A 20,000-nucleotide genomic window follows, 5' to 3' on the forward strand; every position below is an offset into this window, starting at 1 on the left:
AGGGAAGGGGGAAGTTTTTTTTGGGGGGTACCATTCGCAGCCCTGAAGAAAAACGGGGAGTGAAAGGGGTGATTTCGTACCCCAACACTGAGGTGTACGTGTGGGTTTGTGGTGTACTAGGGCGCATGTTTGTTTTGTTTTGTTTGCGGTTTTTGTTCTTCGTGACGCTCAGGTTAATTGAGGCTAATTCTAAACCACTCTCCCCTTTTGAGAGTATGTATGCGTTTGCAGTTCTTTCTCTCGAGATGTTGATTCCTCCCTTCTTTCCCCGTTGTTAAACAGGCTAAACTGACGAGAAAAAAATGAGATGCTCTCGAGATTCAGTAAGCACTCTTTGTGTGTGTGCATATCGTAAGTTTCGCTGCACCGAATCGCGTGCTCCTCGCCAAGCACTCCCACCTGAATAGCGTATTTTTATGTCATAGTCTCATGCAGCCACGAAGTACAAGTACTACCTTCTTCCTCCAACGAAACGCAAAAAAAAAAAGCGGCACTGGTGCTGTGGGCGTCGGGGAATGAAGCGCGTGAGCGTAGTCAGGTGCAAGTGTGTGTGCCGTGCGACGGTGCAGTCCCGTTCTCACCCCGTCTGTTCCCTCTCGCCGTCGTCGAAGTCGTTGAAGGTCTTGCACGCACAATCGTATGCTGATCCGGAGAGTAGTACTGTGGCAAAAAGCACACATAAGAACGGCAAATAAAGCGAGGGCGCTTTCTACAATCGAAAAACAAAACATTACTGATGAATGCGGTGTCAGGCGTTGCTCTGGTTTGTCATCGGCGCCAGAGAGAGAGAGCGCTGTCATCGCCACACGGTATTCTATATGAAGTCCTGATGCCATTTGAACAATGGGCCGGTTTGCATATGCCGCTGCGGATGTGTTACATCCTCTGAGGCACATGCGCTACTGACATCCTTGCAGAGGTAGGATCCGTTGGGTGCGGCAGCGTCGTGCGGTACCCATACTGACAAACAAGCAAGAAAGGGCAAATGGCGCTGAACTGACCTTTCCTTCCTTTGGCCCACTTTTGGTGTGTTTGATGCGCTGTACTCTTTTCACACTTTTCTTCTCGCCTCTGTTCTTCTATCGTTTCTTTGCTTTTTCCGCCCTCCATCCACTTTCCGCCGTCCCCTCCCGTATGTGCATCCTTCCCCATTTTCGTTGTACATCTCCCTTCCTTTCTTTCTCTCCGCCATTCTCCTCCGCTTCAGTGACCCCCCTTGTCACCGCGTAGTGAACGCCTATTCTTACGAACAAACAACGAAAGGAATTGCACACGTCTCCGCTTCAAAATGTCTGGCAGACTTCGTCTCTACAAGGAGAAGCTGGAGGGCTACAACCGCTTCCACTCCATCGTAAAGACAATCAAGATGGTGACAATGGCCAAGTTCCGCCAGGCGCAAGTGCGAATAAAGACGCGTGACTACACACTTCGCTACACCGAGAAGGCTTTTAGCAAGCCGGGTCAGCTTGTTGGGGACTCGCTGCAGGCAAAGACGGTCTACATCCCTGTCATGACGAACCGTGGCTCGTGCGGCGCTCTCAATAGCAACGTCGTGAAGATGATCGACAGCGTTGCCTCTAGCCGCGCTTACCTCATGCCTCTCGGCAAGAGGGGTATCGAGTCACTCTCAAAGCTGTACCCGTCCTCCTTCCGCATGGGCATCATAAACGACATGCATGAACCGATGCACTTCGCGTACGCCACGTACATCTGGGAGAACGCGCAGCAGCTGTGCCCCGAGGCCGACCGCATCCATGTCATTTTTCACCGCTGTGTGAGCGCTGCTTCTCAGAAGCAGTGCTACTACAACATCCCCGCCTATGATAAGTGGAAGGAGGATCTGGTTGACGCGTCCAGCACAGAGAACCAAAGGAGTCGGTATCTCTTCGCTAACACTCTGCTGAACGAGGACGAGCAGATGATTCGCGACTTCTACGACTTCCACGCGACCTTGGCCATCCTGAACGCTGTGTGCGAGAACGAACTCTCGGAGCAGGCCGCACGTCTGGTTGCTGTGGAGGGTCAGCTGTCCAACATCAGCGCGCTGCAGCAGAAGACCAGCTCCTTGTACAACAAGACTCGCCAGAGCAGCATTACCTCGTCACTGATCGAGATTATCTCAGCCATGACGTCGCTCGAGGGCAACGCAGCAAAGGGTGTGCAGCGGACGAACTTCTGGGAGGGTGCGCGCGTGAGGTAAGTGGCGTGCGACGCAGTGCCGGCGCCTGGAGCGATGACCTTCACCCCTCAAATTGCGCGTCCGATTTGCTCAGTGCGTTTCCTCCGTTTTAGGGACTCTCCAATGTCGAGGTTGTTTCTCTTCAGTTTCCCCGGAATACCAGCCTGTCTTTCCCCTCTCTCCCTCGCGGAGGGAGAGAAGGCCCGCTCACAAGGTTCATTTCGCTCACATACCGAGAGAGGTACCATTTAGCACTTTTTTTCGTTTTCATAGGAATATCGGTGTGGTGCCTCATTACGCATTGGTAGGAGTTAAACCCCTCGCGAAAGGAGTGAGGGCTAATGTGAAAAGAAGAAAGCGAAATGCGTGTCGTCCATCTTCCCTCTCACCTCCGGCTCGTTCGCTATGTGTGCTAGTTGCTCACCACTTCTTGTTTCGCAGCAGGTGTAGGGAAACGTGTGCGTGAGACACTGGCAGATCGCCGCTCCTGACCTACGCTGAGCACCCTCGGCGACTGTTAGAAGCAGAGTCTCTTCCTTGCATCATGTGTGCCGCTCTGCCTGCCTCTCGCTTACCTCTCACTGTCTTCGAGAGGCTGATAGTAACAGTGTCGGTGGTGAGGCTGTGGGACTATGAAGAACTATATGTCCTCTCTATCCTGCTCTGTTTCAGAGGGGACTGAGTAAGGGAGAGACAAGTAGAGAAGGGAATGGGCAGGGTGAGAGGGCTGTCGCGCCAAGGCCGCGCATCTCTTTCCCTCTTCCACACGTAGATGTCTTCCCTCGACCCACCTGCGAGCGTGTACGTGCCTCGACATAAGACTACCTGCCTGTGCATCTAATCATTCTCGCTCTCTCTCTCCCACCGCTATGGTTTTCTTTTTTACAACCCCGCGCTGGAGTTGACTTCAACACTACTCTTCTAACGCACCTCGACAGGTTCCAATGAAGCTCAACATCGCGTACCCCCGCAACGGGACGGTGAAGCAGTTCGAGATCTCGGACGAGGTGCTCCGCCGCGTGCAGCTGCAGGACTACCGTCTCGGCAACGAGGTGGACGGCGCCATCTTTGGCGGAGAGTTCAAGGGCTACATCTTTCGCCTGCGCGGTGGCTCGGACAAGGATGGCTTCCCGATGGTCCCCGGTGTGCTTGCATCCAGCCGTGTGTCGCTGCTGGTGAAGCGCGGCGCGATCGGCTTCAACACCTTCCGCGGCTACCAGGGTGAGCGTCGTCGCAAGAACGTTCGTGGCTGCGTGCTCGCGAGCGATATTGCGCTGGTGAACGTGACCATCTCCAAGGTCGGCGACCAGCCGATTGAGGGCGTGACGGACACCACTGCTCCCCGTCGTCTGGGCCCGAAGCGCGCGAGCAAGATCCGCAAGCTCTTCAACCTGTCCCGCACTGAAGATGTGCGCAGGTATGTGGTTCGCCGCCGTGTCCTCAAGAGCGGCAAGAAGGACCGGCTGAAGGCCCCAAAGGTCCAGCGCTTGATGACACCAAAGATCAAGGCCCGCCGTGCCAAGAAGGCCAAGGACGCCATTGCCAAGGTGCGCGCGTCTGCTGCTGAGCGCCGTGAGTACCTGCGCCTGATCGCTTCGCACCGCCGTGCGCTGCGCCAGCGCGACCACTCCAAGAAGCACACGCACAAGGTGCACACCCAGCGCGCCGAGGTAGCTGCATTCCAGAAGAAGTAGTTTGCCTTCCCGTAAATCGCGCACACAGCCCGATGGACACAACCGCCTCCTCTTTTTTTTTTGTTCTTATTTACTCCGAACGAAACAGGCAAGGAAGCAACAACAAGCGCAACTCTGCACGTCAGAGCAAGGCATCACTTTTCAAAGTTGCGACAGCACCATGAAGTGCGCAGACGTGCACTAGACTGCTCTCAAGTGGATGCGGAATTGCTGTGTGTGTGTGTGTGTGCTGCGCGCCCAAAAGGCGAGACCGAATGCAGTGTAGGGGTAGGTGAGAGGTGGGGGACAAAGTTGGAGAAGGTGGTCCTGCAGGGGTGAAGGGGGGCCACACGGACGTGAGTCGCCGCTCCGCCCTTTGCTCTTCTCTCTCTTTCCTCTCACTTCTGCTGCACTCAACCTCACCATGGGTGATCTACACGCATAAGCATTGGAATACGCACTAGTCCAACGCGTCCCCCCTTCTCTGAGCGCTTCCAGAAGTCGATAACTGATAAGCAGAATAGCACGCAGCGTACTTCCCTCACAGGGCCTTCACTCACTGCACTGCCCATGCATCCATCTCTTTCCTCTCTGCTCTTTCCCTCTTCTCTTTGATCACAATTCAGAACTCTCATTCCTGAGACCATCGCCTACGGTGCACAAAAAAACAAGTGTTTCTCCTCCTCCTTTCCTTCCTTGACTGTTGCCTTCATTCTACGTGAGTCCGCAACCACCCAGCTTCAACCCTACTCCTACGCTCTTCTTTTCCCCTCCTCCACATACAGAGCGAAGCTCTCTGAACGTTCGACTCCCCTCATTGCATTCCCTCCCTACTCTCTTTCCGTGTAACAGTCTCCACACCCACTCTCTCTCTGCGTCTGCCGGTTAATTTCTCACCTTGCAAAGATATCCACTCTTTCACCCATGAAGTGCCAAATCGCAAGCGTTGTGGCCGCTGTCGCGCTGTTCGGCAGTGCCGCTGCCGTGTCGTGCAGCGACAAATATCCTCAGTCGTCAGCCTTCTTCGGCTCGATGGGTTGCGCGTCTGCGCTGATCTTTGCCAACCTGGGTTCTGCCTACGGCACGGCCAAGTCTGGTGTCGGTGTTGCGCACCTCGGCATCCTGCACGCCGACCGCATCATGCGTGGCATTGTTCCGGTGGTCATGGCTGGTATCCTTGGTATCTACGGACTGATTGTGGCCGTGATTATCAACAACAACATTAAGGTGGAGGACAACTCGTACTCATCGTTTGCGGGCTACCTGCACTTTGGCGCTGGTCTGGCCGCCGGCTTGTCGTCTCTTGCAGCTGGCCTGTCGATCGGCATTGCGGGCGACGCGTCTGCGCGCGCGTACGGAAAGCAGGAGAAGATCTTCGTTGCCATGATTCTCATGCTGATTTTTGCGGAGGCGCTAGGACTTTACGGTCTGATCATTGCGCTTCTGATGAACAACACGGCCGGCAAGGTGACTGCCGGCTGCCAGTAAGCGTAGCAGCTGGTCCGAGTATGGGTTTGCTCAACGGAATTTCTTGCTCACTTATCCGTGCGTGGTGGTGCGGGTTTGTTGCTATCTGTCTCAAGTAGTCGCGGGCTTCTGTGCACATTCGTCTGTACGCTATACATGACCGGTGCCTCTCTTCCTCTGTTGGTGGGTATCAGACACGTGAGTGATGGTGATGGTGCTGTTGCGATGCATTAAGCGACACTATTCTTTTCGTCCGCTCTAGTCTTGTCAAGCATGCGCGCTGTCTCTGCTCACTTCCACTTACTGCTACTTGCACCCACTTGTTCCCAGGCTCCTCTCCCGCCTGCATCTATCGCTGCCATGGCGCAGGATGTGTGCTGACACAAGAGGTGGCACACGCAGATACACTGGTAAGCAGACAGACAGCGGCCCACTAACGCGTACACGTGCTCTTTTTACAGTGTTTGTATTGTATTCGTTGGTGGAGGTAGAAGAAAGGAGCGTACGGTTGTTCGATGGCGGTTGTTGTGGCTTGGACGTTCCCTCTCTCCCTTCTCTCGCTCCTCACGCCACGACCTCCTCGCCCTTCTGTCTCACGTAGTGTGTGGGTAGTACCGATTGGAAGGGCAGAGAGCCAAGGGAAGAGGGGGGGGGGGTAAAGGGGAGAGAAGCGGGAAGGGAGAGACCTGTACGCTAGATGTGCGCGTGTGACTGTCTCAGTTCGACTCTCGCTCTCTCTCGTTCTCTGTGATTCTGTAGTTCCTCTTGTTACTGGTCTTCATGATGTCTTTTTTCCGACCATATTTATCGTACCCGCACCTCTCTGTTGGTTCCCCTCTCCCTCTTGTGCGTGTGACTGGTTGCTGGTGTTTTATTTTTGTTTCCTTCAAACGGCCCATACAGGCGAATGAGATACGATGAGGAGAAAAGCATGGCGTAGTACACATCCACATACCCACTCATGTCTGAGGAGCCGACGCACGCTATGCGCCCATTAGTGGTGTACCCATGCTTTCATCCTGGTGGGGGTTTTGAGTGTGGGGCAAAGAAGTCTCTATGGCGAGAAGTAGAGAGAGGCGCATGTGTCTCTTTTTCAGCCACTCCTCGAGGTTGGCTTCTTTCTCGGTGTATACCGTTCCTCTGGTACGCTGCCCCTCACCCTCCTCGCACGAGCGCATTCTCTCCCTCTTTATATGCGCTTCTTTTCTCTCACCTCTCTTCCTCCTACACCTCTTTGTTCTCGTATCCTTTGGGTCACGCGATCGTGCAGAAATCTGAAGTAGTAGTAGGCTGGCACTGTCCCATTTGCCCTCTTTACTCTTTAAGGTGGTACTCAAGCTTATCAGCCTCCACGGCAACAAACATATATACACTCACACCTCCTACTATATGATATCCACTCTTTCACCCATGAAGTGCCAAATCGCAAGCGTTGTGGCCGCTGTCGCGCTGTTCGGCAGTGCCGCTGCCGTGTCGTGCAGCGACAAATATCCTCAGTCGTCAGCCTTCTTCGGCTCGATGGGTTGCGCGTCTGCGCTGATCTTTGCCAACCTGGGTTCTGCCTACGGCACGGCCAAGTCTGGTGTCGGTGTTGCGCACCTCGGCATCCTGCACGCCGACCGCATCATGCGTGGCATTGTTCCGGTGGTCATGGCTGGTATCCTTGGTATCTACGGACTGATTGTGGCCGTGATTATCAACAACAACATTAAGGTGGAGGACAACTCGTACTCATCGTTTGCGGGCTACCTGCACTTTGGCGCTGGTCTGGCCGCCGGCTTGTCGTCTCTTGCAGCTGGCCTGTCGATCGGCATTGCGGGCGACGCGTCTGCGCGCGCGTACGGAAAGCAGGAGAAGATCTTCGTTGCCATGATTCTCATGCTGATTTTTGCGGAGGCGCTAGGACTTTACGGTCTGATCATTGCGCTTCTGATGAACAACACGGCCGGCAAGGTGACTGCCGGCTGCCAGTAAGCGTAGCAGCTGGTCCGAGTATGGGTCTGCTCAACAGAAACGAGGTTGGTAAAGGTTGTCTGCGGGGGTTTCCCTCACCGTATGGTGTAAGCCGGAGATGTCAATAGAGATGCGTTTAGATGCCGGTCCTTCTGCACAGCCACACACACGGACTCAGAGTCGTGGATGCCAGATCATCTAGAGACATGTTCTCCGCCGTGATGTTGCATTTAATTCTTCTCTGTGTGTGGGCTTGCGTGCTTCTCGAACAGGAAAAAGGGAAGCAAGTGCGTGTGTGTCTTTATTATTGTCCCCTCCTTCAGCTCTGTTGCCATTGGTTATGGCTGGGGGCGCCCTACCATGTCTCGGAGTGTCCAATAGTGTTTGTGTTGTTGGTTACGTTTGGTTCTCGGCGCTGTTGTGGGTGATGTGGATGCTGTTGTCAGTGTTCTGAGGAAGCGGATGAGACAGAAAAGAAAACAATGCAAACATGAGAAGAGAGGCCATCACAATGTCCCTTGTCTGTTCGGGGTTACTTCGTTGCCTTGTCTAAGGTGCAGTAGGGGGTGCACACGTGTGTGTATGCGAGTGCAATGTTGTGTGAGCTCACACGTCGTTGAACCCACAGTGCCGACAGGACGACATCGAGCCATTGTGTGTGTGTGTGTGTGCGTACATGTGAGGTGCGCGTCTCTCAGCGCGTGATAGAGGAAAAAAAAGAAAGTGTACTGAGTGAAGGCGGTGGAGTGGGCAGTTGCCTCGCGTGTTTTTTTTTTATTGGCACACGGCTCATCAGCAACGTGTGTGTGGGAGCCACCATGCCACCCCCTTGCTTAGATCCACTTCCTCGAGTAGCGGTTTTGTGTGTTTGTCGTTCAGCGCAGTCTGTCATGGGCTTTTTGTGCGCGTTCTCGTCTCTTTCTACCTCTTTCCAGCAACGTGAGAGACGAGGGGCGCAAACACACACACACACACACACGCATGCACATAGACACTTCATCACTCTGAACCATTTCTCTCGTCCTTACTACTCTTCATTTCATTGTTGTGGCTTGTCTTACCGAGGAGCGTAGCACCTGGTAATTGTCCCTCCTCTCCCCCTTTCCTTACTTCCCCGGATACGGTGGGAATTTCAGGGTGCCTAGCAGGAACCTTTTTGTTGACCTGATCTTGTCTTTTCCTCCGCCGCGTCACATCCTTTCTCGGCCCAGTGCTGTATGAACTAGGAGGCGTGCACGTGCCTGCATCACATTTCTCTGGCAGTTTTCCGCCTCCATGTTTGAGTACATCACCGCGCTTTTCATTCACAAGGTGTGACTTCCTCGGGTGCGTGTATGTAGCTATGCTGCGCAGAGCCCTGTACAACGGTGCTCGTCACCACGGCGGAAAGTTAGCGCCTCTCTTTCTTCTTCTGGGGATCGCGATGCTTTGCCTTCTTCCAGTGCTGCGCACGCGGAAAATCTACGTCGATGAAAATGCAGTGAATCAAATGCACCCATCAACCAACGCTGGCTCTGTGACGGCACATCTCGACCCCACGGTGCGCTGGCCAGAGCGGCTGGTGCGGGGGCGGCGTTCTCCCGGGTCCGAGATTGCGGCTGTATATGTGAACACAGATTATCCAGCCTCCGTTTCGCTCGCCAACGCATTGATTGAGGTGATTCGCCACAGGAAGAATCTCGCCTGTGACGTGCAGTTCTACTTTGTGAATAGCAGCGAAGAGTGGCCAGTGCCGCAGGCGTACACCCGCGCCGCACTTGTGCTGAATATTTCCACCCTGTACAACCGTTACATCTGCATCGACACCCTCGGGGGCAATGGCATCCAGCCCAACCAGGACTACACCAACACCGCTGTTCAACTTGCGACTTCGAATCAGTTTCTGCCTAGTTACCTCTGCCAGAGGCCGCATCGCCTCACGGACAATGTTGGCGCCGAGCTTTGGCACTACTGGGCTTACCTCGAGGCGTCGCTGCAGCTCCCGACTCACCCGCAGCCGTGGCACAAGATTCCGACTCACAGTATCAACACCATCGCCATCTCCTCCGACCCACTTTTTACAGTGCGTTCGACGTTTCCGAGTCCGCAGGTGCCAGATGCGTTCGCCACCATGGTACTGCAGATCATTGTGTCCCTCAACAATCTGGAGGAAAAGTTCCACCACTCCACCTTTGTGTGGCTGCCCGTGAGTCCGTTGCGCTACGTCGAGTACGATCACGCGCAGTTCTGCATAATGCTGTTTGTCGCCTCCATATTCTCTACGGCGTACTCCGAGTATCAGCAGCGTGGCGCCAGCATTACGCCGCTGTTCGTGGTGCTGCTACTTACACCCGTTGCGGCCGCAGCTGCATTTCAGGTTGCTGGCTGGGGAGCAGTGGTGATAGCCTCGGCCGCGTTTTCGCTGCTCTTCCGGGTTTTCATGACTCATACCAAAAGCGGCATGTGGCTTAGCTTCAACGCCATTGCGCTGTGCCTTCTGATCATCCTGCAGCCGGCGTGCGGCTTGTTGGCCGGGGCGGCCGCTGCGATCCAGGTTTTCTTCACCCATAGTGTCCTCCAGAACCGCCTCGCCTTGGCTGTCGGCGCTGCGGTGTCGGCGCTTCTCGCTTACTACTTCATTTACTACCTCCGCTTACCACTCTTTGGTGTGGCCGGCATCAGCGAGTTGTTCGTTAGCTTTGTTATTTACCCCAACGCGGTATGGATTGGCAGTCGGTTCCTGTGCTCGCTATAGTAAGACCCACTGCTTCTGCACTCTGTCTGCGTGCGCGGCATCACTGCCATCACCGAGCACAACACACTAAGAAATGGAGGTAAGTGACACCAGCAATAGATCAGTATTGCTACAGCGCCCAAGCGCTTGCGAGTAAGCGAGGAGTGCCACAAGGCTGATAATAAACGAAAGGTCAGTCTTCTTTCATTTCTTTATCCATCGTTTCGGCTGTGGAGCGTCTCACATGCGTACAGAAGCGCCTGCGTCTTTAGTGAAGCTCCTCTGCTGCCTCTTTCTTGCCCAATGCCTATTTGGGAGGATCGTTATGCACGTCTCTCGTTTTTCCTCTCTTGTCAAGAGTTGCCTGTTTTGCCTCCATGGACCGGCGATTGCATTGACGTACGCTTGCCTTCTCTGCATAACTCTTCTCTCTTCCATTTCTCGTGCACGTTTCCGTCTTCCACTCCCCCCACACGCCCCCTGTCTCTTCCTCCACTCATTTATCAAATGACACCACACTTGGCGAAAAAAAAAAATGGCAGTTTTTCTGCGAAGCAACATGGCGAAGCGTACGGTGAAGATGGGCGTGATGGGTCGCTACGGCACCCGTTACGGCGCGAACCCACGTAAGCGCGCGAAGAAACTTGAGGTATCCCAGCATGCCAAGCACTTCTGCTCTTTCTGTGGTAAGTTTGCGTTCCGCCGGAAGGCTGTCGGCATCTGGCGTTGCGATGGCTGCAGCAAGACGGTTGCTGGTGGTGCCTACACCCTGAGCACACCTAACAACAGCACCGTCCGTTCCACAGTCCGCCGTCTGCGTGAGCTGGCCAAGATTTAACGCCGTAGACCACTGTTCATGTCTTCGTTCTCCCCCTTTTTCCGGTGTTCCTTTTTCTTTCAGTTCTTCCCTTCCGAAACAACAATAAAAACAGAGACAATACGTAGAAGAAGTATGAACAGCCACTGTCGCCGTCTGCGCATTACACCCCCCAACAGCACAGCGTATGCGCTACCAAAGGTCACTTCATGCGGGGGAGGACGCGACGAGGAACGAAAAAGGATGGAGAAAAGTTCTGAACCCACATAACACCCACACATAGGCATATGAACATAGGCCTAGGTGGTCCGCTGCTGGCCTCTTTTTCTCCGCCAAGAGTGTTTGGTGCGTGTCTACCTTTTGTGTGTGTGTGTGTGGGTGGTTCGACAATACATGTATGCCGTTATGCATCTGTGTATGACACAGATATGCAACCATCTTCCTGCTATTGTTTCCTTTTTCATCTCTGTGTTGGTTGTTTTCTCTCTCGTACTCCACCATAGTTTTTCTCTTTCCACTCTGTAACGCTCTGTCTCCGTGTCCCCGCTTGTGCTAACTGCCGCTGTGCCTAGTCCCAACAGACGGAGGTATTTTTTTCTGCTCGAGTTGTCGTGTTTCTCCTCTTGGTTGTGTATTCTGTGTCCATTAGCTTCTCCTCTTCGTGAGTCCCACGTGCGCTGCGCCTCGTTACACGTGTGCGTCTCATACACCAGCACCTCTCACCTACACACCAACCGCTTACCCTCGCACACTCTCTCCGCCTTTCCTCTTCGTTGCACTTGTACAAGTGATCCAATCATGTTCACCTCTAAGTCTGAGTACGACCGCGGCGTGAACACCTTCAGCCCAGAGGGTCGAATTTTCCAGATCGAGTACGCCGTGGAGGCCATCAAGCTCGGTAGTACCAGCCTCGGAATCCGCACGCCTGAGGGCGTCGTTCTTGCCGCGGAGAAACGCGTGCCATCGAACTTGGTCATATCGTCCAGCATGAGCAAGATCATGGAGATTGACAGCCACATCGCAGCTGTCATGAGTGGCATGGTTGCCGATGCGCGCATCCTTGTCGAGCACGCCCGCGTGGAGTCGCAGAACCACCGCTTCACCTACAACGAGCCCATGCACGTGGAATCCTGCACGCTAGCGACCTGCGACCTGTCGATTCAGTTTGGTGAGAGCGGTGGCAAGCGCAAGCTCATGTCGCGCCCATTTGGCGTGTCGCTGCTTATAGCCGGTGTAGACGAAAAGGGCCCGCAGCTGTGGCAAACAGACCCTAGCGGTACGTACACGCGCTACGACGCCCAGGCCATTGGTGGCGGTGCCGAAGCGGCACAAAGTGTCTTCACGGAGCGCTACCATCGAAACATGACGCTGGAGGAGGGCGAGACGCTCGCGGTGGACATTCTGAGGCAGGTGATGGAGGAGCATCTATCGCCAGAGAACATAGAGGTGGCCGTGGTGCGGGCCGACGACGGTAAGGTGCACATGTACGCTCCCGCAGAGATCAAGGCAATCATGAGTCGCCTGCCAGAGTAAGGAATGGAAGACGGCCGACGGATCATGCGGGTGTGGCAGTGGGTGATTGCCCTCCCCCCTGAAGGGTGGGCTGTACTGAAAATGGGGAGGTGGAGTATTGTGCTGAATCTTGTGTACACACTTTCCAAGGTCGATGTGCCACCAAGTAGGGGGGCCTGTGCTACAATTTCAAGGCTATTCCACTTCTCAACTCCCACCCCCATCAGTACCATCTCATCACCCCATCTTTATGCACCTCTTCGGCGTTTTCGTCCTCTTCCACTACCCCCTTATTCCCTCTATTGCGGTGGAAGTACACAACTTCGGGCTACTGCGCCATGTGCATGCGTGCAGGAGCGGTTACATATGTGATGTCGCGCTATTTGTACGCCCCGTTTCACTTCTCTTCTTCTATATTATGTCCCTTGTCTGGTTCTCTCTCTTTTGTTTTCTCGTTCATCTTGTGTTGTTTTCCACGCACACTCTGTGCATGGTTGTGTCTGTGTATCGGTCTCTCTCTCTCTGTGTGCAACCTCCTCCTTTTATGCGTGTGTCTTTCTTTCGCACGCAGCCATTGGATTGGTCATGACATTTGTTGAATGGAAGAATAGAAGAAGCAAAGGAGGAAGCGAAAAGGGAATGTTTGCCGTCACGACTGCTTCAGTGCGCAGCGTGAAACCTACGCACAATTTACGTGCAGCTCACAGCAGAAGATGCGACTCTGCCGGCAGGGGAGAAGAGACGTGCATGGCTACGTTCAGCGGCACTGAGTGTGTTGTACCTGCGCTGCTTCTTTTCGCCTCTCTTAGAAGAGAGAAGAGTTGTGCTGACTGAACGCACCCGGAATACGCTGTGGTGAGCAAGGTAGGACTCACCTCCTCGCCAGAGTCAATGCACCGCCCTTCACGTAGTCCATATTACTACCTTATGCGGGGAATTTTTAGGCATTGCGTGGGCTCGTGATGTAGTCAGCACATGTTGTAGCACTTTCACGAGGGACCATTCATCAAGCCGTTTGTTTTCTCATCTCCCTCTTCGTCTCTCACCTTTTTGGTCTGTTCGGTGTTGCCATGCTATTCCCTTGTCCATCTTCTACTCATTTGACTGTAGTTTGCTGACGTGCTTCATCTTGTTCTTCAGCCTTTCTTTTATCTACCAGCACCACACATCTTCACACACTTGCCAGCACGCATATCCCACTTTTTCCTCTATTCCGGAAAAAAAGGGGGATCACCCCTCTCTCTGTATTGTCTTTGTACGTGCACTTGTGTTACTGCTAAGCGTCTCTCTCTTCTGTTCTCTTACTGCGCTGCATTTCTACCGCTCCTGCCTTTGTCACTACTCCCCACCCAACTCTCCCGGCAGTGGCGCCGGCTCTTCGACCATTCCTTCAGCTTGAAAAATTTGAAAAACACGCAAAGACAGTAACAGCATGGCGACGGCAGTACCGGCACAGTCTCAGGGGGCTCTTCCAGAGCCCCTGCCGGAGCCGGAGCAACCGTCTGCGTCGGAGATGGACGCCGATGCGACGGTTCAGTCTGCCATTCGCTTCTTGCAAGACCCACGTGTGCGACGCTCGCCAATTGAGTCGCAGATTCGTTTCCTCAAGGGCAAAAGCGTGTCAGATGGACAGATCAAGTACGCATTCGCCAAGGTAGGAAGAGCAGTGACGACGGAGAAGATTGCCTCTGTTCGTGCCTCGCCCGCCAACACAGCACCACCCACTGCCACGGCGACGGTAGGTGCCACTCCTCTTTCTCCACAGCTCGAGACGGCGCGGCAAAACGCCCCAGTGACTATGGGGCCGGGACTGCAGTACACCCAAACACTGTTTCCTTACTCGCCTCTACCACTGCAGGTGGAGAGACAGAAGAGGACGGTGGACTGGCGCGACGTCGTGATTGGCGCCGGCGCCGCCATGCTTGCCGGACTTTCCGGGTACAAGCTCTTCAACCGCTACTCCCCTTACGAGTTTCGTCGCAAATCGGAGAAGAAGTCGCGGCTGTATCGCGGCTCCTGCTCACGGCACCGTCCCGCCAACAATGCGTCTTCGGAGAGCGAAATTGATGCGTTGTCAACGTCGCAGCGCGGCCGTGCACCTCCGCTGCCGCCGTCACCACCGGTGGCTGCCCCTGCTGAGCCGATTGTGCCGGCCACCCCACCACCCGACCTCACCGAGGTGAAAAAGTTGCTGGCAGAACTGAATGAGACCAAAGAGGCGCTGGCCAATGAGCGTAAGAAGTGCGCCGACCTCGCTGTGAGCGCGGCAAAGATTCGTGCGGACAAGCAGCAGCTGAGTAGGGCCAACGATCGCCTCACGCAGCAGATTGACGAGCTCAAGAAGGATATAGAAAGGTTGGAGAAGGGCACTGCCGCCAGCGAGGCGACGCAGATGGCAGGGGAGAGCGTAGTGGCGGCTGAGTCCACGTCTACATCGACGTACTTCCCATCGGTGACAGCGGAGGGTGAGCAGGCGCGAAAGTCACCAGCGGTGACGCCAGTGCCGAGCGTATCCGCGCCGAATCCGAATGCCGTGCCCGGTCTACCTGTTTTGCCATCAACCGAGTCCTCAACAGTAGTCACTGCCGCTCCTGCCATTCTGGACCTTAACGCAGAGGTGACTCCGGTTTCACCCACGTCCGTCGCTGCTGTCGCACCGACGCCTGAGCCATTTCCAGCGGCCGTTGCGGCAGCTGCCTCCTCTGCGGATGCCGCAGTTCCCGGTGCTTCTGCTACGGAGGTGGTCGAGCGGCTCCTCCCCACCAGCAGCGCTGATCCGCCGAAGGCACGTGAGGATACTCCGGTGTCTGCGAGCTAAGCCGGCTGTGCGTCTGCAGGATTGCCTATGACAAGGCCCCCTGCCCAAGCCTTCAATCCCCCCGCAAGAAGTGCGTATGAGTATGTGCTTGTGTGCGCACGACGCACCACATCCCTTTGCCGCCACGACAGAATGGACGGGGTCTGGAGAAGGTACGCGGGGGGTAGGGTGGAAAGCGAGACTACCACCGTTAAAGAACACCTCACCACATACAAGTCCTACTCTGAAAGCAAACACACAAAAGCCTCCGTCCCTCTCTGTAACTCGACAACTGTAACGTTATGCTGAAGGGCATGCTAATGAGCACAGTGCCGAGATCTGCTCGGCAGGAGCGCTGCGTGGCTTAGAATTCTTTTTCTCGCAGCCCATATGTGCTTCCCCACTTGCACAGTGACATGAGCGTTCAGGGTGGCCATCACCAAAGTCTTACGCCCACACGTCCCCTCTACGCGCCGTCCTGACGACCATAAGAGAGTACAGTGAACGACCGTGCAGCGATGTGCTTGCCAGAACTTCAGAGGACACTCTGAATCCTACCGAACGTGTCTTACTGTTCTTCAGCAGCCTCGCTTTCCGTTTCCATGTTCCCCCTCCTAATCTCTGTTGCTCTTTTTTTATTTTGTGAACCGTGAGAGGTAACCTGCCCCCTCTCCTCATACACAAGCATACCAGCGGTGAGGTTGCTCTTCTACCTCACCGTCACCCACATCCTCTGTAATGGACTCAGTCGACACGGCGAGGTTTCCGCTATCCGCGGGAGAGGAGTTGTTTGGCGTTGCTATCAAGCGTTTTACTTTACCAGACTCCACTTCCTCCGATGGCGATGGTGTGGCCGCACCTCATCCAGCTAGCCAGCCTCGATTCGGGAGCGGTGGCAACATGGACCTCTCCGGTTTGCTGGATGACAGCGGCGACTCGCACAATCAGTCATCGTGCATGAGGTCGCCACAGATCCTCGTTCCCGCGAATGCTGAAAACGTGTCACCGCTGACTAGCAGCGCACGTCTCATTGTGGATGTGCTAGGCAGCGGTACTGCCGACGTAGCGACCAAGCAGCGAGGACTGCAACTGCGGCGTTTCTCCGTAGTGGACAGCAGCACAAGCGAACAGAGTTCTGTGTCTCATGAGTTGTCTCGCTCGCCGTCCTCTGCTGCTTCGGCGCCTCGCCGACGCCGCGGCGACAAGCATCGACTTCCCGAAGAGCTGCTCACTCACGCGCCTGCGGACTTCACAGGAACGGAAATACCTTCTCCACACTGTTCCACCGCTGGCGAGGACGCGGCGGCGCTTTCCCCAGAAAAGTTGGACGACGCGAAGGGAACCGGAGACTCTTCCAGGCTGCTGCTGCCTCAGTCTCACAGTCATGTTGCGCTGGTCTCGAGGCCGTCTGTCGGCAGTCTTGCTCCTACTGCTGTCGTGGCGACCGTCACAGAGTCACCACCCCCCTCTGTGATGTTGCAACCGTTGCCGCATCCTGAGACACACAAACACTCCGCCCGCAGGCACAGTGCTGCAGCAGTGTGTCAAGCTTCTACTCCGCGGCCAAAGGAATCGAGACTAGCACCAGCAGCCGCGGAGGTTCAGCAGCCGCAGTCGAAGCGACAGTTGGAGGATGGAAACCTGAAAGGCCCATTACCAAGCCGGAGTTACACGTCGGTGCCTCAGTGGACGCGCCATATGAAGAAGAGGGACGGGTTGTACGTTACGCGCGCCCGTATGACCAACCCTACGGCCCTTTACGACAGAGGCATCAAGGAGCTTCAAAGAATCTCAGCCAAGCGGGAGGCGATGCGTGCGAAGTTGGAGGAGGCTGAGCTGGCGGAGGCGACGTTTCACCCCTCCATCTCCCCTCGTGTCAGCGCGCTCAAGCGCAGCGGGGACATTGCCGGTGTTGACCGTGACTCCTCCGCTCAACTGCGGTACCGCCTCCATCTGCTAGAGCTGCCGGATGGGTTGGCGGATGCGTCGCATCGCTACACCCCTCGCCTTTCACACACATCAGAGATGATCGTGCGGGCGTGCCGCGAGCGCGGCGGTGCTGAGTTGCCTCCAGAAGAGCGACTGTACCGCGACTACTTCTACCGGCAACAGACAATCGATGAGGCGCGGCTGGTGACGCCACCACCGACGGTGGTGCGCAGCAAGCGTGACATCGATGTGCACATCGCGGAACTCTACGCGTTCGAGCAGCAGCGGCAGCACGCAATCACGGCGGCTCGCGAGGCACTCTTGTCAGCTTCCGCGGGGGTGCACCCTCGTGTCTACGTGGATCCTCGAGCGTTGGTGGAGCGCCTGACAAAGAACCGTTCTCTGTCACAGCGACGCACCGCCGCAGCTCAGCTGGAGAAGGATCAGTGGCCCTTCCAGCCTCAGACCAGCGCAAACGCCAGGATGCTGGCGCATCAAGCCCGCCTGCGTGGTCTTCACCGGTGGGTGCGCTACTTCTGCGGCTCTGACATTCTTTCGCTACCTGTGCTCTCTACGTTTCAGGGACAAGCCGCCCACGAGGCAGCGAGGCTGTACGCCCTGCTGTGGCAGCACAGTCCCGCCAAAACCGAGTGGAGCGCCAAGGAACTCGCTGAGGCCTTTTTGGATGGCGTGAAGGACAACCCCTTTGTTGCGGAGCTGTGGCGTCGTCGTCCCCCTGTGGGCGAGGCGTCCGTGACATTGAGCGAGCTGACGTACCGTCCTTGCCTCAACCCCAAGAGCGCCATCATCGTAGAGAAGATGGAGGCGGAGCACCGCTGCGGTCCGGCTCATGACCGCCTGTTCCTTGACGCAAGGGCTAAGCAGCTATCCCAAAGGCAGCAGGAGCTGGAGGAGGAGCAGGCCGCACTCGAGAGCAAGCAGCGCGAGCAACAGCGACGGCAGCGACGGCAAGCTGCCTGGCACGCACAGGAGGCGCACCGGCTTGAGGTGTATTTGGCGGAAAAAACAAAAGAGAGCTGCAAAAACGCTACTGCCGAAGCGACCGCAGCACATGAGCGGCCACATCCTCGTACCGCCACCTCCTCTCGCCGACTTTTTCCGTCCTCATCGTCTCCTCAGCGTCACAGAGGTGATTCTGCCAGCAAGCTCTCGTCTTCGTCACCAAGGCCATCCCCAGTTACCGAAACTAATACTGTTATTCTCGTACCACGCTCTCCTACACCGTCGATGCTAGGGACTCCATCTGCCCCGCCGTCAGAAGTCGCGCGCATGAGAAGCAACAAGACCGGCGGCCCTACGAAGGCCACGAACAGCAGCGGGCATAGCAGTGCCAGCCACTCCAGGTATCCTTCTCCTCTTTTCCAACCGACGACAACTTCAGTGCAGGCCGTTCCATCGCCACCGCCCTCGGCGAGCAATATTCTTCTAAGCGTCGAGACCTGGCCCGAGGCCGAAAAGCATAAACTAGATAGAGCAGCAGAGGCCCTTCGCGATCTTCTCACGGACCCGACACGCCCCTGCGGGGCATCTCAGCAGGCATCAGCTGCCTCATCGCAGCGCTCCCCCCCGGCTGCAACCCGCATCCCCCCTTGCGACATGAAACTCCCCCACAACAGTCGGGACAAGCTACCTGCGCGCACCATTGATGTCGTGCTCGAGTGCGCGCGACTGCGTGATCCCCGGACACTCCCTTCCGGCGAAAGAGAGCGACTAGACAGGGCCCAAAAGCGTCAACTGCGGGAGCTTGGACGCCTCCTCTACAGCCGCTACAAATCAAACATATACAGCACAAATAGCGCGTGAGAGAACGCGGAAGAAGGGGATAGTAGAAAGTGCATTACGGGGGGGGGGGAATAGAAGGGTGGTCACTGAAGCGCGCGTACATCCGCACATGCGCCAACCCCACTTTCTCTTACGATAGATCTGTAGCTCATTACCTCTCCATGCTCCGTGCGTGCCTTGTTTCTGGTTTGCTTCGCTGTTCTGCACGCGTAGAGGGGCTTCATCATCAGATCACACTTGCAGTTCTCTGTCGCACGCTGCAAAGAGCAAAACGACAGAGAGGCCTTGCAGTTGACGAAGCGAAGAGAGGGACGGCACGCAGTTACAGGCGAAGGACCAGCAGCCTCACTTGGTTTCCCCTGCGCAAGCACTCGTGCATGTATATGGCACATGATCCGTGTGGACTCCTTTCGTAGATTTTACTTTCCCTTCTGTCATCTCGCTCTGCATCTCTACCAACTCGGCACCGCAGAGCATTTTGTCCTCTACTTCGCCGTTTATTCCCCTCTTCGTCCCTTTCCCCATCCTCCTTCTATCGACTGCATCGGCGACACAGGTGGGGCAAATCGGATAAGCCACTAGCGACATCTACCAGCGGCAACAAACATATACATAAGCAGCAAATTCTTGCATTGGGTGCTATTCGACACTATTCAGCGACGACGTACTTGCCTTTGTGTTCCGCCGGCGAAGATGTCGAGCGTCCGAAACACTATCGTGACGCGCATTCAGGAGGCATTTCAGCCGGTGGAGCTGGAGGTGACGGAGGTAAGTGCCGACGAGGCCAAGTACAGCGTGAGCATCGTCGCTGTGGCGTTTGCGGGCGTGCCGCTGATTGAGCGCCATCGCAAGGTGAACAATCTCTTTGCCGAGGAGCTTCGGTCTGGCACCATTCACGCCTTGAGCATATCTGCTAAGCCCCCACCGACGTAAGCGCCTCTCACGAGTATGAGCTGCAGTTTTTTTTCCTTTGGATCTTTTCTCCTGCCTGGAATGAATGCACAGAGAGGGGGAGCACCCACACCCAGGCACCTCCACATGCATACACGTATGCACACATATTCACAGGCGCGGAAAGCCCCGCCCTTACGCAGGGAAGCAATGATACCCAGACCGCGGTAGGTTGATGTGGACGGTAGGATGGAGGCAGCGTCTCT

At 55.6% G+C, this 20,000-nt stretch overlaps 10 protein-coding genes across 10 annotated transcripts; all 10 read left to right on the forward strand.

Moving 5' to 3' along the window:
* Nucleotides 1-1,288: 1,288 nt before the first annotated feature.
* On the forward strand, nucleotides 1,289-2,200 carry LBRM_33_0830 (ATP synthase F1 subunit gamma protein; the record flags this gene model as incomplete). Its single annotated transcript, XM_001567803.1, has 1 exon — nucleotides 1,289-2,200. One exon carries the CDS (start codon nucleotides 1,289-1,291, stop codon nucleotides 2,198-2,200), a length of 912 nt encoding a protein of 303 aa, XP_001567853.1.
* Nucleotides 2,201-3,123: 923 nt separating this feature from the next.
* Nucleotides 3,124-3,873, forward strand: LBRM_33_0840 (putative 40S ribosomal protein S6; the record flags this gene model as incomplete). The annotated part of the gene is made up of 1 exon (XM_001567804.1): nucleotides 3,124-3,873. One exon carries the CDS (start codon nucleotides 3,124-3,126, stop codon nucleotides 3,871-3,873), a length of 750 nt encoding a protein of 249 aa, XP_001567854.1.
* A 903-nt stretch (nucleotides 3,874-4,776) lies between these two features.
* Nucleotides 4,777-5,340, forward strand: LBRM_33_0850 (putative vacuolar ATP synthase; the record flags this gene model as incomplete). Its single annotated transcript, XM_001567805.1, has 1 exon — nucleotides 4,777-5,340. One exon carries the CDS (start codon nucleotides 4,777-4,779, stop codon nucleotides 5,338-5,340), a length of 564 nt encoding a protein of 187 aa, XP_001567855.1.
* Nucleotides 5,341-6,729: 1,389 nt separating this feature from the next.
* On the forward strand, nucleotides 6,730-7,293 carry LBRM_33_0860 (putative vacuolar ATP synthase; the record flags this gene model as incomplete). Its single annotated transcript, XM_001567806.1, has 1 exon — nucleotides 6,730-7,293. The coding sequence occupies one exon, from the start codon at nucleotides 6,730-6,732 to the stop codon at nucleotides 7,291-7,293; it is 564 nt and encodes a 187-aa protein (XP_001567856.1).
* A 1,321-nt stretch (nucleotides 7,294-8,614) lies between these two features.
* GAA1 (putative GPI transamidase component GAA1) lies at nucleotides 8,615-10,006 on the forward strand (the record flags this gene model as incomplete). Its single annotated transcript, XM_001567807.1, has 1 exon — nucleotides 8,615-10,006. The coding sequence occupies one exon, from the start codon at nucleotides 8,615-8,617 to the stop codon at nucleotides 10,004-10,006; it is 1,392 nt and encodes a 463-aa protein (XP_001567857.1).
* Nucleotides 10,007-10,520: 514 nt separating this feature from the next.
* On the forward strand, nucleotides 10,521-10,823 carry LBRM_33_0880 (60S ribosomal protein L37a; the record flags this gene model as incomplete). The annotated part of the gene is made up of 1 exon (XM_001567808.1): nucleotides 10,521-10,823. One exon carries the CDS (start codon nucleotides 10,521-10,523, stop codon nucleotides 10,821-10,823), a length of 303 nt encoding a protein of 100 aa, XP_001567858.1.
* A 777-nt stretch (nucleotides 10,824-11,600) lies between these two features.
* LBRM_33_0890 (putative proteasome alpha 5 subunit) lies at nucleotides 11,601-12,335 on the forward strand (the record flags this gene model as incomplete). Its single annotated transcript, XM_001567809.1, has 1 exon — nucleotides 11,601-12,335. One exon carries the CDS (start codon nucleotides 11,601-11,603, stop codon nucleotides 12,333-12,335), a length of 735 nt encoding a protein of 244 aa, XP_001567859.1.
* Nucleotides 12,336-13,746: 1,411 nt separating this feature from the next.
* LBRM_33_0900 (putative peroxin 14) lies at nucleotides 13,747-15,132 on the forward strand (the record flags this gene model as incomplete). The annotated part of the gene is made up of 1 exon (XM_001567810.2): nucleotides 13,747-15,132. One exon carries the CDS (start codon nucleotides 13,747-13,749, stop codon nucleotides 15,130-15,132), a length of 1,386 nt encoding a protein of 461 aa, XP_001567860.2.
* A 936-nt stretch (nucleotides 15,133-16,068) lies between these two features.
* LBRM_33_0910 (conserved hypothetical protein) lies at nucleotides 16,069-18,864 on the forward strand (the record flags this gene model as incomplete). The annotated part of the gene is made up of 1 exon (XM_001567811.2): nucleotides 16,069-18,864. The coding sequence occupies one exon, from the start codon at nucleotides 16,069-16,071 to the stop codon at nucleotides 18,862-18,864; it is 2,796 nt and encodes a 931-aa protein (XP_001567861.2).
* Nucleotides 18,865-19,536: 672 nt separating this feature from the next.
* LBRM_33_0911 (conserved hypothetical protein) lies at nucleotides 19,537-19,776 on the forward strand (the record flags this gene model as incomplete). The annotated part of the gene is made up of 1 exon (XM_003723171.1): nucleotides 19,537-19,776. One exon carries the CDS (start codon nucleotides 19,537-19,539, stop codon nucleotides 19,774-19,776), a length of 240 nt encoding a protein of 79 aa, XP_003723219.1.
* Nucleotides 19,777-20,000: the final 224 nt, after the last annotated feature.

This window comes from Leishmania braziliensis, chromosome 33 (assembly GCF_000002845.2).
Source record: "Leishmania braziliensis MHOM/BR/75/M2904 complete genome, chromosome 33".
Taxonomy (NCBI): Eukaryota; Euglenozoa; class Kinetoplastea; order Trypanosomatida; family Trypanosomatidae; genus Leishmania; species Leishmania braziliensis.